The following is a 19,560-nucleotide window of genomic DNA, read 5'->3' as shown; positions in this document are numbered from 1 at the left end:
GAGAGTCAATAGTCTGTTTTTCCTGTCTTTTGATGTGTTTGCTTATTGCTATAAGTTGACCTCTGATTACTGCTTTGGCTGCTTCCCAGAGGTTTCTACTTCACTTATTTGTGCCCTAATTTTTATCATTTCAGGGTTTTTTAGCGGGTGTTGTTCTTCTTGCTGTTCTTTTTCAATTTGTTGGAGACACTGGGTTAGAGAGTCAGTGGTCATTTTTTTCTGCCTTTTGTTATGTTTGCTTATTACTATAAATTGACCTCTTATTACTGCTTTGGGTTTTTCCCAGTGGTGTTAGTAGTTGTGTTTTCATTGTCATTTGTTTCAAGACTGTTTAATTTCATTTTTTATTTCTTCTAGTATTCACTTATCTTCAAGCTGGGTGTTGTTCAGCTTTTTCTCCTTTATCATCTTATTAATTTCTGATTTTGTAACACTGTAGTCTGAGAAGATGCTTTGTATTATTTCTGTGTTTTTTAATTTATTGATGCTTGCCTTGTGACCTAAAATGTGATTTCTTGAGAATGTTTCATGTACATTCCAGAAGAAGGTATACTGTGATTTTTTTGGCGTGCATTAGCCTATAAATATCTATGAATTCAAGTTGTTTTATTGTGTGGTTTAATTCTTTACTGTCTTTGTTGATCTGGTAGTTTATCATTTCTTGAGAGTGGTGTATTAAAGTCTACAACTACTATAGTGGTGTTATTTCCTTTTTCAATTTTGTTAATAATGTTTGTTTTATAATTATGCAGCTCTATCATTTGGTGCATAGGTAATGATGATGATGATGATGATGTCTTTTTGTTCTAGTGACCCATTAATCATTATGTAGTTACCTTTCTTGTCCTTTATAATGGTTTTTGCTTTAAAATTTATTTTATCACAGATTAGTATCACTACTCCTGCTTTTTTTTCTGGTTGCCATTTTCTTGGTATATTTTTTCCCCACTCTTTTACTTTTAGTCTTTATCTTCACTTTTCAAGTCTGTCTCTTTTAGATAGCATATTGATGGATTTTAGTTTTTATCCAATCTGCCACTCATTTTCTCTTCAGTGGTGCATTTAACCGTTCACATTCAATGTGATTATTGAGAGGAATGGTTTCATTGCTGTCATTTTGTTTAGTTCTTTTTGGTGTTGTTGCTTGTTACTTTGGTCCTCCTGCTTTCTGTGGGTACCTCTATAAGATGGACATCCCTCAGTGTTTCCTGCAACAGTGGTCTTGTTTTCACAAATTCCCTCAGGTTCTTTTTTTCTGGAAATATCTCCATCTCTCCTGTTTGACAGATAATTTTCTGGGTACAATTTTCTTGGTTGAAAGTTGTGTTCTTTGAGTGTTTGATATATGTCCTCCCACTGTCTTCTTACTTGCATGTTTTCTGATGAGAAATTGGCATCTAATCTTATTTGCTCTCCCTTATAGGATACTTTTTATTTCTCCCTTGCTGTTTTCAAAATTTTGTCCTTATCTTTTGTTCTGCCAAATCTGACTATGATATGTCTTGTTGTTTTTCTTTTGGAGGTCTGTTCAATATGGTGTTCTCTCAGTTTCTTGGTATATATATTCTCTCATTCTTCATTATGCCTAGAAAATTTCTTGTAGAAATTGTTCTACAACATTTTTAGTCCCTTTACTTGCTTCTACCTGTTCTGTGATTCCAATTAAGTGCATGTTATTTCTCTTGATGGTGTCCCACATTATTCTTAGATTTTCTACTTTTTCTTTCCTTTTTGATTCTACTTTCTATTCTAGTAGATAAGTGGTGATAAATCTGTTTTCTATTTCACTGTTTCTATGTTCCATTTCTTCAACTCTGTTCTGTGTCCTTCCATCATGTTGACAACATCTGAAACATTAGACATCATATTTTAGATTGTAATTTCTTGTTTTTCCTGAGCCTCTGATGCCTTGTTTGCTTTATCTACTTTGGTGTGTGTTTTTTTAAGCTCCTCCTGGTTTTTGCTTGCAGTGTCCTGTAATTCTTCAGTTTTGCTTTTCATATTGAAAATATTCAATCATTGTTCTTTTAAATTCTCTGTCAGAAAGTTCCATTAGATTTTCTGGATTCAGGAAATTTCATGATACTAAATCATTGAGGGGTGACATCTTGCTTTGGGCTTGTGAGGTAGCCTGCTTCTTACATGACATTGTTGTGGTAGAGTTTTTCATGCCTAAGACAATAACAGGTTCTTGAGCTGAAGTCACTGCTCCAGAAGAGGGTGGGGCATTTACCCTGTCTTTGTTTCTCTCTAAACTTCTGACCCAAGGGAAAATTTGCTTCAGTTCGTGAGAGAAAAGGCCTGTGAAAGCAGACTCTTCTGTAAGACACCTGTTGCAGGTAGGCCAGTCCAAGGCACTCTGAGCTAAAGGCAGTTATTTAACTGGACGTGAGGAGAAGCAAGGCAGAGTGGAAGATGCACACTGGGTGGTCCCATGTGCAGCTACACACAGGGATCTGAACGGAAAACCAGGAAGCCTTGGTTTTTCCTTCGAGAACCAGTTCTTCCTCCTCACTCGAGCTCCAGCTGTCTCACTCCCTTCTGCTTGAGCTTAAGGGGTTTTACATTATGCATCCAAACAGCAGTGATCCCTAAACTACCTCACTCCAATTCCATCAGTACATGTCTGAGTTGCTCCCAACTCAGTAGTTTACTCTTTTTTTAAGGTGGTGCATATTCAGTTTCTTCTTAATTAATAATAGCCATCCATGCCTGCTGATGCCGTGGCATCTAAGTTACAGTTTTTAATGAAATTATCAGGTGACAGTAAGCAAAGATTTGAGTGAAACAAAAAGTAAGCTATGTGGCCCCCTATTCGAAGCGAGAGTAGTAAAGATAAATTCAGAGGTTCTATTAAGGGGTAATGGGTGGCATTATCAAAGAAAAGAAAAGAAACTATTGTAGCTAAAGATTTAGCGTAATCAGTTGTTGTTATATGCCATCAAGTCAAAACTGGCTTTTAGCTGACCCTCCAGCTGGTTTTCAGAGGCAGTAAGTCACATGGCAAGAAATTGCCCATCTTTCTCCTGTAGATCAACTAGTAGATTCTAACCACATACCTTTACGTTGGCAAAATAACTCCTTACTCAGTAAACCACAAGTGTGCCCTAGAGTAAGCAGAATAAAATTAAAGCCATAATACATCTGTGCAATGTAGGACTTTCTACACTATGATGTGGACTTTGGTCTCTACTCTAAATCAGATGAGGAATAAATGAGAGGAGGGTGGTGTTTTGTTTTTTTTTTTTTAATTTTCTTTTATTTTAAAATAAAATTTTTAATTTGTTAATGGGGATTTTGAGAAGAGAGTGGCATGATCTGACATTTTAACAGGAGCCAAGATAGAAACAGAAATTAGTTAAATGGCTAGTGGACTGAGCAGAATGAGAGTTATTGATTAGATCCAGAGTAGTTGAAGTTTGTGAGAAGAGAACAACTTTCAGTATTTTAGAAAAGTTATTCCAGTAGCTTATGAATTGAACATGAGCATCAAAGAAGCAGTGAAGTGTGTAAAGGATCTGACTCTTCCAGTCTCGGTTAACTGAAATGGAGATTTCAAGCCAAGTAGGTTTGTAGGTGAACTTCAGGAATTCAAGTTTGTACTTTTTTATTTTCATATTCTGTAAAGCCAAGGAAATAGATGTAGACAGAGAAGACGCCCAATGCCTAGCCTTAGAACTTTGCATCTTTAAAGAGCCAAAAAATGTAGGTGAAACTAACAAAGAACTGTGACAAATGCTATTGCTAAATCAGTTAAGATGAGAATGAGAAAGGTCATAAGGTTCAATACATAAATGTCATTGGAAATCTTTACCATAGCATTTTTCAAGAGTGATGAAAATAATAGACTTAAACGTAAGGGGTTTAAGAGACAAGAGGAGAAGAGAAACTGAAGGCAGCAACTTCCGCTCTGATAGAAAATATTATTTTGATTCCCGTCTTGTGAAAATTTCTGTAAACTTCTCCTCTTCTAACCTTTCACTGAAGACTATTCCTTAAAATACAACCTGTGTTTAGTTGTGTTTCCCTTTTTTTCCTTTTTTCTTGACTTGTGACTTCAGCTCTTTCCTAATTATCACACTGTATCTCTGGTTCCAGATTCTCAATCAAGAGCTATTTCAGTATCTCTGGCTTTCTAGAGCACAGATATAGCTGGATGTCCCAGCCTCACCTCAACCTAAAGATATTTCAGAATTCACTTAAAGCTTTTCCTGTTATCTATTTCTGTTGATCATACCTTTTCTGCAGGTAAATCATCTAGAAAGCTTAGAGTAACTATTTTAGACTGGTTTACTTACAGAATTTGTATACATTGTTTTTCACACAGGATCTTTCCCATTTCCTTTACCCATCCATCCCTCCCTCCCTCCATCCATCCATCAAATTGTGCAACCCTATGATTAACTACCCCCTCATCCAGCCCATCCTCACCCCTCTTTTCCCCCTTCCCCCACTGGATCCACATACACATTCTACAATAATGGTCTTATACTATATTTGTCATTATGAGACTGAATTAGTTCACCTAACATAATGCTCTTCAGTTCCTCCCAAGTAAGGTAGTAATTTACAAAAGCATTGCTCCTCTGTGTATTCCGTCATGTGAATATACCATAATTTCTTGGAGTAACTTTTTATGCTTTTTCCTTCCCACCCCCACTCCCTTACAATGAGACCTCAAATCTTTCTACTCCTTCTCACTTCATAGTAACTAGACCTTAATTATTATCTCAGGCCTAAACTAATTTCTTTTCTCTTCTTCCTATTTTTTATGTTTCTTCTATAGTCTTTCTCATGTCCTACTTCATACTTAATCCTTTCTAAAGACCCTGTCATCTTGGTTGCCTCTATGTCATAATTAGATGAAGTGTTTAGTAAATAAGAGCAGTCACTCTTTTGTCATAACCTACGTCAGGTTCTGCTAGTCATGGCATCACCCTTTCGCCTTAAGGTAGAACTCAAAACCTTGCTATTTTTTCTCAGCTCTCTCTGCTCTCATTTTATAGTATGAATACTCATTCACACCAGTGTTTTCTCCCCTTTAAATGCTAGGACGTACAACTTGTTGAACGCAGGAAATTCTATTTCCAGCCCCATTTTGATCACCAAGTCTCTACTTTCCATCTGCCTTCTGCATGTTTAGTCAATTTCAGCTTGTAAAATTTCATAAAAAATATTCAATTTTCTCCTCTTTGGCTTTGGTTGTTAGTGTGTATATTTGAATAATTGTCATATTAACAGATCTTCCTTGTATACATATGGATAATATCCTCTCACAACATTGTACTTCAGGATAAAACTTGAAATTGTCTTTTTAACTATGAATACACTATTCCTCAATTTTTCATCCTATCTCAGTAATGCCTTGAATGTCAATATTCATGCATTCCATTGCATTTTTCACAACTTCTAGTTTTCCAACATTCATACTTCATACATTCATGTCCTAACTATTAAAGTATGTTTCCAGCTGTTTTTCCTGGTTCTGATTGACTTCTAGTCTTGACTCTCTTAATCATGTAACTCTCCATGTCCCTCTATTGTCTGTAGGGTTTCCAGAGGTCTGCTGTTTTTGAAATGGGTGGCCAGTCCTGCTTTCTAATCTTTCTTATTTTGGGAGCTCTACTGAAACCTTTCTACAACGATGACCCTTGTGGCATTTGACACACCAATAGCATAGCTTTCAGCATCACAGAAACCCACAAGTTAACCTCAGTACAGCAAACTGACAGATGAGTGCTGTATTAGTAAGAACAATGAAAATCAAGCAAGAATATCGATACTTAGCTATTAAATAATTAGCAATATGCACATCGTTCCCCTAATAAGACAAACTGACAGATAAATGTTGTGCTTTTTTAAAAAAAAAAACACCACACAAAAAGTGACTTTATACTTGGATCTCATCTGATGGACTCCATAGATTTCAGATTGACTGCCTATGTGGAAGGAATCACTGGAGAAGCTCAATATCAGCCGTAAAAATGAAGCCAGGTGCTGACTTGGGATTGAGGCTGAAGAAAATTAAAACAAGCCCATGAGAAACAAAATATAAACCTTGAGTCTATCCCACCTGAATTTTAAAATCATCTTGATAGTAGGCTTGAAGCACTGAATGCCAGTGATCAAACCTCTGATGAGTTATGGGATAACTTCCAGGTTATAATCTCTGAAGAGAGCAAAAGATCATTACAGAGACAGAGGAGAGGGAAAAAAAACCTTGTTGGATATCAGAACATATCTGAAAATCTCACTAGAGTGTTGAGAAGCCAAAATAATGGGAAGAGATGCTAAAATAAAAGAGCTGAACAGAAGATTTCAAAGGGCAGCTAGAGAAGACACAGCAAAGAATGTGCAAAGAGCTGGACTTGGAGAATAAAAAGAAAAAAAACTCAGCATTTGTTAAGCTGAAAGAATTGAAGAATAAATTCAAGCTTTCACTTGCAATACTGGGAGATTCTATGGGCAAAATCTTGAATGATCCAGGAAGCATCGAAAGAAAATAGACTACACCCAATCACTGTACCAGAAAACCAAAAGTTGACCAACAATAAGATATTTCAAGAAGTACTATACGATCAAGAACTACTGGTACGATTAACTAGGGTTTATAACAGGACTGCAGGATGATTCAACATAAGAAAAACAATCATTAACAAAGCAAAGAACAAGAACCACATACATGTTCTGTTGATATAGAAAAGACCTTCAACATATTTCAGCACCCATTCCTGATTAAAATACTCAGCAAAATTGGAATAAAGGAGAATTTCCTTAACATAGTGAAAAGTCTATACATAAAACCAATAGTCAACATCATTTTCCACAGAGAGATCAAAAAATCCCCTAGTGATGAGGGACTGTGTAAGGCTGCCTGCTATCCCCACACCTATTAAATATTGTATTGGAAGTTCTAGGGAGCTCAGTAAGGCAAGAGAAGGAAATAAGAGGCATCCAGATTTGCAAAGAGGTTGCAAAACTGTTACTATATACAGATGACATGATGCCATCCATAGAAAATCCCAAAGACTCAACAGAAAAAAAACCCTGTTATATCTAGTATACCAATTTAGTAAAGGGACAGGATACAAGATCAGTATATAAAAGTCTGAGATTTCTCTACATCAACAACGAAAACATGGAAAAGGAAACAAGGAAAACTACCATTTACAGTTTTAAACCACAAGATTAACTACTTGAGATAAACCTGATTAGAGACAGAAAAACCAGTCCTACAAAAACAATCTACAATAGTTCAATGCAATCACAATACAGATCTCAAATTCATTCTACAAAGAGATTGAAAAGGCAATGTCCAGTTTTGCTTGGACAGGAAATTGACCCAGAATTCTAAGCTCTTCAGAAGTTGGAGGCATCGCACTTCCTAATCTCAAAACCTACTTCACACAGCTGTAGTAATTAAAGCAGCATCGTATAGGTATAACAACAGAAATGTAGATCAATGGAATAAAATAGAAAATATAGAAATCACCTATGGTCAGCCGATATTTGACAAGGTAATAAAATTGATTAAATGGGGACATGACAGCCTCTTTTAGCAAATGATGCTGCCAAAACTGGACATTTGCTTGTAGAAAACTGAAACAAGTTAACTAAAAGCTCATCAAATTGGAAATTGTACTGAAAAGTATTGAACATGAGTCTATCCCAGTGAAACAGGTTAAATTATAGTACCAGCAAATTTGCTACTTTTTTTTTTTAACAGTGGGATGTACACATCTCAGTATAATAAATGTTTTTCAATTGTTTTGCAAAAAAAAAAAAAAAACGGAAACAAGATCCACGTCTCACACTATACACAAGATAATGGATATAACACACATCCTGAAGGGACTGGCTCAGAATAATTTTCTACCATTCATTTGATCCTGATGGTGCCGGTCCCTTCCTTCATGTCCCTAAGCCCCCAAATGCATTGTCGTCGTCCACAGTCCAGATAGCAATGGTGCAATGCTGATAGAAATATTTGAGCCCTTCCCACATCTTTCACACTCCTGCATCACAACTGTTCACGTCATGGCTAAACCAACTACAACATGACGTACGTGAATCCTCCGTGTTTTGTCTGTTTCCAGAGAATAGTAAATGGGGCCAGCCCAAAGTAAAATTGTGAACGTATTGATTTCTGTGAAATAGTCTATGTCTCTGTTTCTGTTGGGGTTTTTGACATTTCAGTTGCCTTGTTTTATTTTTGCCTTCAGTTTTCCTCTTCTCTATCAAAAATAAAAGAATTTGATAAGATCTTTATATGAAATTTAATTCCATTCACACTTTTCACTGTCTCAATTATAGTTACTTTGTAATCATTTTTACTGTCTGGTAGTGTAAGTCTATTCATTGTGTAAAAACTTTGACAACATGAGTATTTATTAAAATGACTTGGTGAAAAGTCGAAATAAATGTGAATGGCTATTAATAATCAATTTCATAGCTGTGTCAGAAATGATGAATTTTAATAACTTTTTAAAGGAAATTATAAAATATGAGCTAGTAGTGAGAATACTAGAAATAATGGGTAGCTATTCATTCCTAACCTTGCACAAGTTCACCCTTATGCTTTTATAGCCCCCCACTTACTTCCCCACCACCATAGCAGAGGTAGAATTCTTTCTTTTTTAAAAAAAATTCTTTGTTTGTTGTGTGCCATTGAATCAGATCAGACTGGCACAGGAGGAGATGGCTCCTCCTTCTCCAGTGAAGCATCTGGTGGATTCGAGCCACGTGTCTTTGGGATTATGGCACAGCTTCTTGCCACCTGACCACCAGAGCTCCCTTGGTAGAGAATTCTTTTTCAGTTAGTATAGAGGTATATTTCTTTTGTGGAAAAGGTGTTTGTCTAAAGCTTATTATTTTCTTCTATTTTACTTTGTGGCTCTATCTGTAGGGAGTTGTGCTGTAAAATCAAAGCCCATGCCTCTCTGAGAGCTCAGATCCACCAGCGGCCCTCAGGAGAGTGATGAGCAGTCTTCTCCCGCACACTTTACAGCCTCAGAATCCCATGGGCGGTTCAGTCAGAGTCAGTTCCCATCCCACAGCAGTGAATTTTATTTTACTTAGCATCTACACTTGTTAACTCAAACCAAAATGAAATTTAATACTTTGTATTGAAAATAACACATGTGTAAAATTATCTCTGTTTCTACCCTGCTGTTTAATTCATGTATTGAGAAATGTCTGGAGTGATTGATAGTTGTTATGTTCCTAATGGTTCTTTCTGGGTGATGAGATCTGAGGAATTTTTTTAAAATTCCCTTTTCTGTATTGCTTATTATTTTTCCCCGAAGTTATATAATTTTTATAAAATATTCATTTTTACCAAAATTTGAGGAAAATAAGTCATTATTAAGGTTTTATTTCATTTATACCAATTTCAATATTTAGGGTAAAGTTCTTCCTCAAGAAACAAGTCAAGCAACTCAGCATCCTAAGTCTGACGTTAATGACAACAGTATTAAAGCTCATCAAAGAAAACATGACCCTCACAGAAAATGTAAGTTTTCATTTAGACAAGTATGTTGGTAGTGTTAATTGTTCTTGTGGGGTTATGGGAGGGTTTTTTGGTGGGTTTTTTAAAAATTGCATTTATTAATGAGATATCATTCACATACATAGTCCTTCAATTAGGCTGCTAGCTCAAAGGCCACCTCTTTCTCTGACAATTCAAATCCACCAGCAACTCTGTGGGAAAAAGATGGATAATCTCTTCTCATGCAGTTTATGGCTTTGGAAACCCAGGAGAGGGTCAACAAGAGTTGGTTCCAACTTGACAACAGTGAGTTTAGGGTTTTTAGTTCATTGTTGTTAAATGCCATCAAGTCCACACAAACTCTTAGCGACCCTATGAACAACAAATGAGAACCTTGTCCTGTTCTGCAGCATCCTTGTGGTCTGTCAGGCTCAGGCCCATTGTAATAGTCACTGTGTCAGTCCATCTTGTTGAGTCCTCCTTTCTTTCACTGACCTTCCACCATTCCGGGCATAGCGTCTCTCTCAAAGTACTGGTTCCTTCAGAGAATATGTCCAAAATAAGTGAAACAAAGTTTCTCCATCCTTGCCTCCAAGACAGATTTATTTGTTATTTTGGCAGTCCATGGTATATTTAATACTCTTCAACCAAAACCACAATTCAAAGGCATTGTTTCTTTTTGTCATCCTTACTCATTTTCCAGCTTTTAGATGCATAGGAAGCAATTGAAAAGACTGTGCATTAGGTCTTTAAACTGACAGCCTTGCTCTTAGCACTTTAGAGAGATACTTGACAGCAGATTTTCTCAGTACAGCCTTTCTTTTGATTTCTTGACTGCTGTTACCATGGATGTTGATTGTGGATCCAAGTAAAATTAAATCCTTGACAGCTTTACTCTTTTTTTCCATCTGTTATGATGTTATCTTTAGAACAAGTAGTGTAGATTTTTGTTCTCTTCATGTTGAGATGTAATCGTCATTGATATTTTGTGCCAAGTCCTTCAAGTGTTCTTTACTTTCTACAGGCAAGTTTGTATCATCTGCATAATGAAGGTTGTTGAACAGTCTTCCTTCAATCTTGATAGTCCAGCTTCTCAGATTATTTGTTCAGTGTACATATTGAATACATATGGGGCAAGGATACAACCCTAATGTACATCTTATCTAATTTCAAACCACACCATGTTCCTTTCTTCTGTTCAAGCTACTTCTTCTTGATCTGTGTAAAAGTTTCTCATGGGCAAAATTAAGTACTCTAGGATTCACATTTTTCTCATTGTTTCCTATATATTTTTTATGACCCATATAGTCAAAGGAATATACTGAGTCATTGTATCAAAAGGAATTGGCAGACACAGAAGAATTTAATGAACTAACATATGAGCAAGAGCCTATGGTGATGAAGGAAGAAGTTGAAGCTACTTTGAAGGAAATAGCAAAAAATAAGGCCCCAGGAATAGATGATATACTAATTGACGTATTCAGCTAACAGATTCTGCCCTGGATGTGCTCACCAAGTTGTGCCAAGAAATCTGGAGAACAACCACTTGGCCAACTGACTGGAAGAGATCTATATTTGTTCCTATTCCAAAGAAGGGTGACCCAACTGAGTGTGGAAACTACAGAACGATATCATTGATTTCACATGCAAGCAAGATTCTACTGAAGATTATCCAAAAACGACTGGAGCAGCACATCAGCAGAGAACTGCCAGAAGTCCAGGCTGGGTTTAGAAAGGGTCGTGGTGCTAGGGATATTGTAGCTGATGTGAGATGGATCTTAGCTGAAAGCAGGGAATACCAGAAGAATGTCTATCTGTGTTTCATTGATAATGCAAAGGCATTTGACTGTGTGGATCATAACAAACTGTGGCTGACTCTGAGAAGAATGGGAATCCCAGAACATTTAATCGTGCTAATGTGAAACCTAAACTTGGACCAAGAGGGAGTTGTCAGAGCAGAGCAGAGTAACACTGCATGGTTCAAAATTGGGAAGGGTGTACGCCAGGGATGTGTCCTGTCTCCATACCTTTTCAACCTGTTTGCAGGCAGATTATCCAGGAGGCTGGGCTCTATGAGGAGAATTGTGGGATCAGGATTGGTGGAAGATCTATTAACAATCTGCGTTATGCAGATGACACAACCCTGCTTGCTGAAACCGAGGAGGACCTCATGCACTTGCTGTGGAGGGTCAAGAACTGCAGCCTTCAGTATGGACTGAGGCTCAATGTCAAGAAGACAAAGATTCTCAGCAGTGGACCAATTGGTAGCATCAGGATGGATGGCGAAGAGATTGAGATTGTTCACAGCTTCAGTTTCCTCGGTTCCAAGGTCAACATTCTTGGCACCAGCATCAGGAAATCAAAAAACGTATTGCAATGGGAAAGTCTGCTATTAATGACCTCTCTAAAGTACTGAAGAGCAATGGTGTCTCTCTGGAGACTAAGGTGTGCCCAAGACAGGCCATGGTCTTTGCAATCACTTGTTATGCATCAGAGAGTTGGACAATGACTAGGGAGGATAGAAGGAGAATTGATGCCTTTGAGCTGTGGTGCTGGAGAAGAGTATTGAGGGTACCATGGACTGCTAGGAAAACACAGATTCATTCTGGAGAGGGTTAAACCAAGCTACTCCTTGGAGGTAAGGATTCTGGGGCTTCAGCTGACATACTTTGGACATGTTGCAAGGAGGGACAGGTCCTTGGAGAGGGACGTCATGCTTGGGAGGCTGGAGGGACGGCGCAAGAGGGGAAGACCCTCTATGAGATGGATGGGTATGTCAGAGGCAGTGCAATTGGCACAGGATAGAGTAGGGTTTAGGGCTGTTGTACATAGGATCACTGTGAGTCGCAAATGACTCGACGGCACATAACAACAACATATAGTTAAATGCCTTTCCATAATCAAAACCAAATAAACGTCCTTCTGGTATTCTCTGCTTTCAGCCAAGACCCTTCTGATGTCAGCAGTGTTATCCCTTATGCCTTGTATCTTCTGAATCCAACTTGAATTTGTGGCAGTTCTCTGTTGTTACACTATTCTGGCTATTTTATAATACTCTTCAGCAAGATTTTGCTTGCATGTAATATTATACAATAATTTCCACATCTGTCAGATCTCCTTTTTGGGGAATAGGAACAAATATGAATCTCCTTTTAGCTTTTTAAAGTGGACAATTCAATAGCTTTTTATACTTTTGCCACTATCTAATTCTAGAATATTTTCATCATCCTAAAATAAACCCCTGTCTGTTTTCCTTCCTATTTCCTTTTTTGCCCTCACAATTGACACCCTACTGGTAAGAAGCTGCACTGTGATCCCAAAGGCACATAGTTCAAATCCACCAGCTGCTCCTGAAGAATGGACAGTCTCTTCCTGTACTATTTACTTCCTCATAAAACCTGCTGGAGGGTCAGCTATGAGTCATTTGCAACTTGACAGCACACAACCATCTCTGATTACTTAGTGGTAACAATTTGTGCTGCCAACTCAAAGATGCACAGTCTGAATCCACTAACTGCTCAGTGTACAAAGGTGGGCAGTCTCCCCCTGTGCAATTTTATGCCTCTGAAAACTCGCTGGAAGGTCACACAGTACATAACAACAGTCTGCTTAGTTGGACAATGAAGAAGGATGACAGAAAAATGAATCGATGCCTTTGAGTTGTAGTTTTGTAGAAAATGGAATATCCCATTGACTGACAGAAGAACAAGTAAATATGTCTCCACAAAAGTGCAACGAGAATGCTCCTTTTAGGCAAGGGTGGTGAATACCATCTTATACTCTATACACACACACACACACACACACACACACACACACACACACACACATATATATATAAAATTTTGTGTATCCATTCATAAGTTAATAATTTAGGTTGTTTCTACTTTTAGACTATTATCAATACCTCTCATACACTTTGGATGTGTTATTAGGAAGGTCAGTTTTTGGCAGAGGCCTCATGCTAGGAAAGGTCAGTGAAGCAGAGGAAGACCCTCTACAAGATGGATTGACAGTGACTACATCAGCAGGCCCAAGAGTGTCAGAGTTGTTAAGGATGGCACATAATAGGACAGGGTTTAGACTCATTATTCAGAAGGTTGCTACGAGTCATCGTCATCTGAGCAGCACCTAACAACAAGTTTAGCAGCAGGCTGCGTTCTGTCCCATTGGGTTTGCCAGTTCTAGACATATTATCTAAAATGTGGTCTCTTGATATGCTGCCTTGTTTTATTGCCTCTTTTTACTTGGCATAATATTTTCAAAGTTCATCCATGTTACAATCTTTTATACTTAAGAATATTCCATTCTCTGAAAATAATATATACTACTGCATTTTGTGTATCTATTCATAAGTTAATGATCATTTAGGTTGTTTCTACTTTTAGACTATAATAAATACCTCTGAATGCTCATGTCTAAATTTTTTATGTAAATATATACTTACTGAGGGAGCCCTAGTAGCATCGTCCATAAAGAATTGCACTGCTGACCCAAAAGTGGCTCCTCTAGTGGTTCAAATCCACCATCAGCTCTGAGGGAGAAAGACAGGCAATTTCCTTCACAGTAGCGAGTAAGTGAGTGATACTTTAAATTTTCAGGTTTTCCACATTCTCACCAACACTCCACTACTTGTCTGTCAGTTTGCTGTATTGTGGTTTACAGTTTACTGTCCTTGTTGCTGGGATGCTGGGAGCTGTGCCACTAGTATTTCAAATACGAATGGGTCACCAGTGGTGGACAGATTTAAGTGGAGCTTCCACACTTAAAAGCAAGACTGACAAACTACTTCTGAAATAACAGGCCTTTAAAAAAACCTGTGAATAATGGAAGGACACTGTTGAATATAGTGCCAGTGGATGAGCTCCTTGAGTTGGAAGACATTCACAATGTGAAAGGGGCAGAACTGCCTTCTCAGAGAACATCATGTAGATGTTCTCAAGATGCTCTTGATTGTGTAGCTCATAACAAATGATGGTTAATACTGAGAAGAATGGAAATCTAAAAAAAAGAAGAATGGAAATCTCAGAACACTTAATTGTGCTCATGTGAAACCTCTGCATAGATGAAAAACAGAAAAAGGGTACATAGCATGGTTTAAAACCAGAAAAGATGTGTGTCAGGGTATATCATTTCTCCATACCGATTCACTCCATATGCTGAGCAAATCATTCAAGAAATTGGACTATATGAAGAAGAATGTGGCATCTGGATTGGAGGAATGCTGCATTTTGCAGATAACTCAATCTTGCTTGCTGTAGGTGAAGATGACTTAAAGTCCTTACTGCAGAAGATCAAAGCCTTCAATAGGGGTTACAGCTCAATATCAAGAAAAGAAAAATTCTTACTCCTGAATCAGCAAACAAAATCATGACAGTTGGAGAAAAGGTGGAATTTGTCAGTGATTTCATTTTACTTGAATCGACTATTAACTCTCATGGATGCATCAGTCAAGAAATTAAAAGACATGCTGAGTTGGAGAAATCAGCTCTCATAAACCTCTCCAAACTGCAAGGCTAGTTTAAAGATTAAGATGTACCTAATCTATGTCAAACTTGTTCAGATGTACTATCCCTAGTGGCATCCACTTCGTAAACAACATGCCTTTGGAAACTCTATGAATCTTTATAAATGTCGACAGTTCTAGTAAGGCTTCAGGCCTTTTTTTCATAGGGTTGCTCTGAGTCGTGCTCAACTTGAAGGTAAACAACAGTCTGAGTCATGGTCTTTGCCACTGCTTCCTATGCATGCAAAAATAGGACAATGAATAAGAATAACAGAATTGAAGCCTTTGAACGTGGCACTGGGGCAGAGTATTGACTATTCCACAGACTGCCAAAAGAACAAACACATCTGTCTTAAAGGAAGTGCAAACAGAGTGCCTCTGAGAAGCCAGGATGGTGAGACACTGTCTCGCATACTTTGGGCATGGTTTAGGAGGAGCCTGTCCGTGGTAAAAGATACCATGCTAGGAAGGGTGGAGAACCAGCCCAAGAGTGGAAGGACGACAAAGAGATGGATTAGTACAGTCACTGCATCCATGGTCGTAAGCTTGATGGAGATCCTGACAATGGCGTATCATAGTGCAAGGTTTCTATCTGTTGTTCATAGGGTTGATCATGGTTAATGCAACAGCGCTTAATAATGATGCTAACAGTTGTTTTTCTTTTTTCATTTTTTTCTGTTATTTGGCCCAACATGTTTTTGTTAGATGCTGCCAAGATGACTACAACTCATAGCAACCTTATGAACAACAGACCTGAACCCGGTCCTGTCCTATGCCATCCTCCTCATCTCTGACACACCTAAGCCGTTGTTGCAACCACCGTGTCAGTCCATCTTATTAAGGGTCTTCCTCTCTTTCTCTGACCTTACACCTTTCCAAACATGATATGTTGCTTGAAAGGGGGACTATTCATTGGAAAGTTATATCATACTTGCATGCTATACCCAACATAATAGGTATGAAATGGACTCATTGTTTTGATTCGCCATAATTAATTACTAATAATCTTAGCATCTCTTAATATGCTTCTCAGTCATTAGTATTAGTTCTTGAATCACAAAGTATTTTAATTTTGATGATGGCTGTCACATTTGCTGTTCATTTCTTTTAACCATTACCGTTAGCTCTCTCTGGTCTCTAGCTACCTTAATTGAAGACACATGGTCTTGCAAATCATCCACACCTGTGGAATTAGGATAAGAGAGTGCTTCCCACACAGAGCAGCAAGACTTGAGGGAGACTGCCTCAAGACCCTGGTGATGTTGGTGGAGAGACTTGGTGTTGCTATGGAGAAACTGTGGCAATGTGTGACCTGAGGCTTCTTGCATTTGTGCTTGCTACAGTTAAAGATTTTGCTGTTCTCACTGTATGCTGAGGGAGAAGCTGAGTTATAACTGCTCTGAGGCAAACTTTCCTGGGTGATTGGAGAAACCAGAGGCGGCTTCTTTATTTTGTGTTGCTGAAGTGACACCAGAGGCTGTGCTAATTAAGGAATTGTGCCTTGGGGCTGCAGGGCTAAAACTTAGGTTAGCATTGAGTGATATTCTTTACCTCTCCAACTCTCTAAATTACTTCCCTAATAAACCCCATTCTTGGTACCATGTAAGTCTGTGAATCAACAATGAATAAACGAACCTCTTGCTGCTGGTGCCTCTAGAGGCACCATGGGGCTGGGCTGCGAGCTCTTTATCTGCTCTTCTTTGGGACAGTGAAAGGCTGGGCTATTCTCCTTCCTTCTGACCCTTTCAGAGAGACATTCATACCCCTGGGCCCCCATGTACCATTGTCAGCTCCTTCTTAGACAATGTCTAATTTTTTTTTCCTTTGTCTTTTGCTTTAGATGTCATAGCTGAGAAACTATTTCTTAATCAGAAGTCCTGAAGATTTACTCCTGCTTTCTAAGAGTTTTTTCATTTAGCTCTTAGATTTAGATGTGTCTTCCATTTTCAGAGGAGTTTTTGTTTTGTTTTTTTATGATGGATCTTTCCACCTGAATATCTGTGAAACTCTTGTCAAAAATTTTTGACCACAGTTGTAAGGGTTTATTTCAGTGCTTTTAATACCATTCCATTGTTCTATAGGTCATTATGCTAATAACACACAGTCTTCAGTACTGTAAAGTTTTGAAATTGGAATGTTTAGTCTGTTATGGTTCCCTTGAATTTCATGAATTTTAGGATCATCCTATCTGCTTCAGAAAAAAAGGCTGCTGGGATTTTTTACAGGGATTATAGTCAGTCAGTAAATAATTTTGGCAGTATCACCACTTGAAAGAGTTTTAAATCTTTAGTCCAAAACTATGTCTTCCCATTTGTGTAGGCATTTTTATGTCTCTTTGAGTGATATAAAAGTTTTTAATGTATGTTTTATTATATTTTTGTGTTAAATTTCTTCCTAAGTATTTTATCTTTTTTTAATACTGTTGTAAATGAAACCATTTCCTTCAGTTTTTCTTGTTAATCTGTTAGAATCAACAACTTCACTGATTTTTCTTTGTTGCTCTTACATCCTGCCAGCTTGTTCAAGTAATTTTTCCATACTAATCTTTTTTTTCTAAAAGTAGAAATAATTTTATTTCTTCCTATTCTGAGTATGTTTTAGTTCATTGTATTGTTTAATTGCCCCAGGTAGACCTTGTAATGCTATGCTAAATGGAAGTAGGAATGGACATCCTTGTAATTATTCCCATGTAAACATTTAAGCATCAAATCATTCACCTCTAAGTATGAAATTAGCTGTGGTTTTTCATAGATGCCATTGATCAGCTTAAGGGCATTCCTTTCTGTTCCTAGTTTTTTTAGTATTTTTTTTTTTTATCATGAAAGGATTTTCAGTTTTGTCAAATGCTTTTCTATTGCTGTTTTCCATTATTTTACTATGAGGGTATATTTACATGGGTTGATTTTTGTATGTTAAACCAACCTTGAGTTCCTCAGTTAAACTCTCCTTCTTCATAGTGTGTAATCATTTTATATGCTCTTGGTGGTGGTTGTTGTTGTTAAGTGCCATCAAGTCACAAGCAACTCATAGCAACCCTATGAAGGAGAGTCCTCAACGCTTGGGTGCCTTTCATTCTCTCTCTAGGTTCACAGGGTTTCCATAGGCAACATATTACAGAAGTGGATGCCACTCCTCCTTCCAAGCTTGTTTTAATCGGGGAGCTCCACCCCACTCTCTGTCTACATTGGGTGACCAATCATTAATGCATTTGACACATCAGTGTCGCAGTGTTCAGCCTCACAGCAACCACAAGTGACCACTGCACAGAAACTTGTACACCAGGGATATACGACCTAGAGGAATGTCTAATGTTCATTTTTCTTTATACGCTACTGGTTTCAATTTGCTAGTATTTTGTTGAAGAGTTTTACATCTATGTTCACAAGGGTTATGGGTGTGTAGTTTTGTTTTAGGGGATATCTTTATCTTATTTTTGGTGTCAGGGTAACAATCACTCCTAAAATGAGTTAGAAAATGTTTCTCCCTCTTCTGTGCTTTGGAAAAATTTGTGAGAGATTGATGTTAATGCTTCAAACATTTATAAAATTTGTATGTACTTGAGAGAGCTGTATAGCCTTGTTCTGCTGCTTCTGAAGGTTCTTAGGCTGCTGGTTGTCTGTAGGAAAGCAGAATGTTGTTTTATAAGATAACTCTGGATTTAGAGGTCAATAAAGAAACTAGGACTTGTTAAAAATAACCACAGAGCTTCCTGATCCCTCTGCAGATAGTTTTTTTTCTTCCTCTTTGGGTAAAATCCCCCAGATTATTTCACACCATTAGTTAACTTCTATAGTTCTGAATAAGTCAGTGCTCGCAAATTATGCCAGTTTGCTCATTATTTTATGGAAGAGAAAGATTCTAAAGGTCCTTAGAGCAACCCAATACTTTTTTGCATGTTAACACTATGAAAATACTGAAAATTATTATAACAGATTTTTGTGTAAAATGTGTACAGATATTTTCATATTCTTTGTTCATATATTCTTTCTTTTCTTCTCTTTGAATTAAGGAGCACAATGTAGAAATTAATGTCCACAATGTAATGACATTAACGTTAAAATGATTTATTTAGAGGTTTATAGACACATTCCTTGCTCTTTGGCTACGGCCTCCCTCTCTACACTTTGGAAACCTCTTATTTGTCAAAGACCAGTTCAGATACCACCTTCTCTTCCTTCTCTTGTTTAGGTCTTCTTTACCTCGCCTAGGTTATAAATTCAAGATAACTGTCTTGGATTTTTCTAAAATGTTAACACAGTACTTTGGTACTATTTGGTAAATTTAATTCTTTGAGGCAAAATTGCATTTACCAAAATTTCTATTGTCTTTTCTCTAGTTAAAGAAGAATGTAAGAGCCCTAAAAATGAATGTCAGTCACAGAAAATATCAAATAAGCAGGTAAGTTTACTTGTGATTTTTTAGTTATAAAACCTTTCTAGGCGAGCTCTGGTGGCCTAGTGGCAAGAAGGTGTACTGCAATCCCAGAGGTGCACGGTTCAAATCCACCAGATGCTCTCCTGGAGAAGGAGGAACAATCTCCTCCTGTACCAGTCAGATCTGATTTGAC

General features: G+C 37.6%; 1 protein-coding gene across 1 annotated transcript in view; it reads left to right on the top strand.

Annotated features, from left to right (window-relative positions):
- Positions 1 to 19,560, top strand: part of XRN1 (5'-3' exoribonuclease 1) — a 162,173-nt gene that overhangs the window by 113,698 nt on the left and 28,915 nt on the right. Inside the window, exons 33-34 of the mRNA XM_006895115.1 lie at positions 9,403 to 9,511; positions 19,330 to 19,391. Coding sequence (XP_006895177.1) covers positions 9,403 to 9,511; positions 19,330 to 19,391 — 171 coding nt within the window. The remainder of the gene's footprint in view (positions 1 to 9,402; positions 9,512 to 19,329; positions 19,392 to 19,560) is intronic.

The sequence above is a fragment of the Elephantulus edwardii genome, unplaced genomic scaffold (assembly GCF_000299155.1).
Source record: "Elephantulus edwardii isolate Elephantulus edwardi_28Jun2011 unplaced genomic scaffold, EleEdw1.0 scaffold00158, whole genome shotgun sequence".
Lineage (NCBI taxonomy): Eukaryota > Metazoa > Chordata > Mammalia > Macroscelidea > Macroscelididae > Elephantulus > Elephantulus edwardii.
This window is presented reverse-complemented; position numbering and strand designations above follow the sequence as displayed.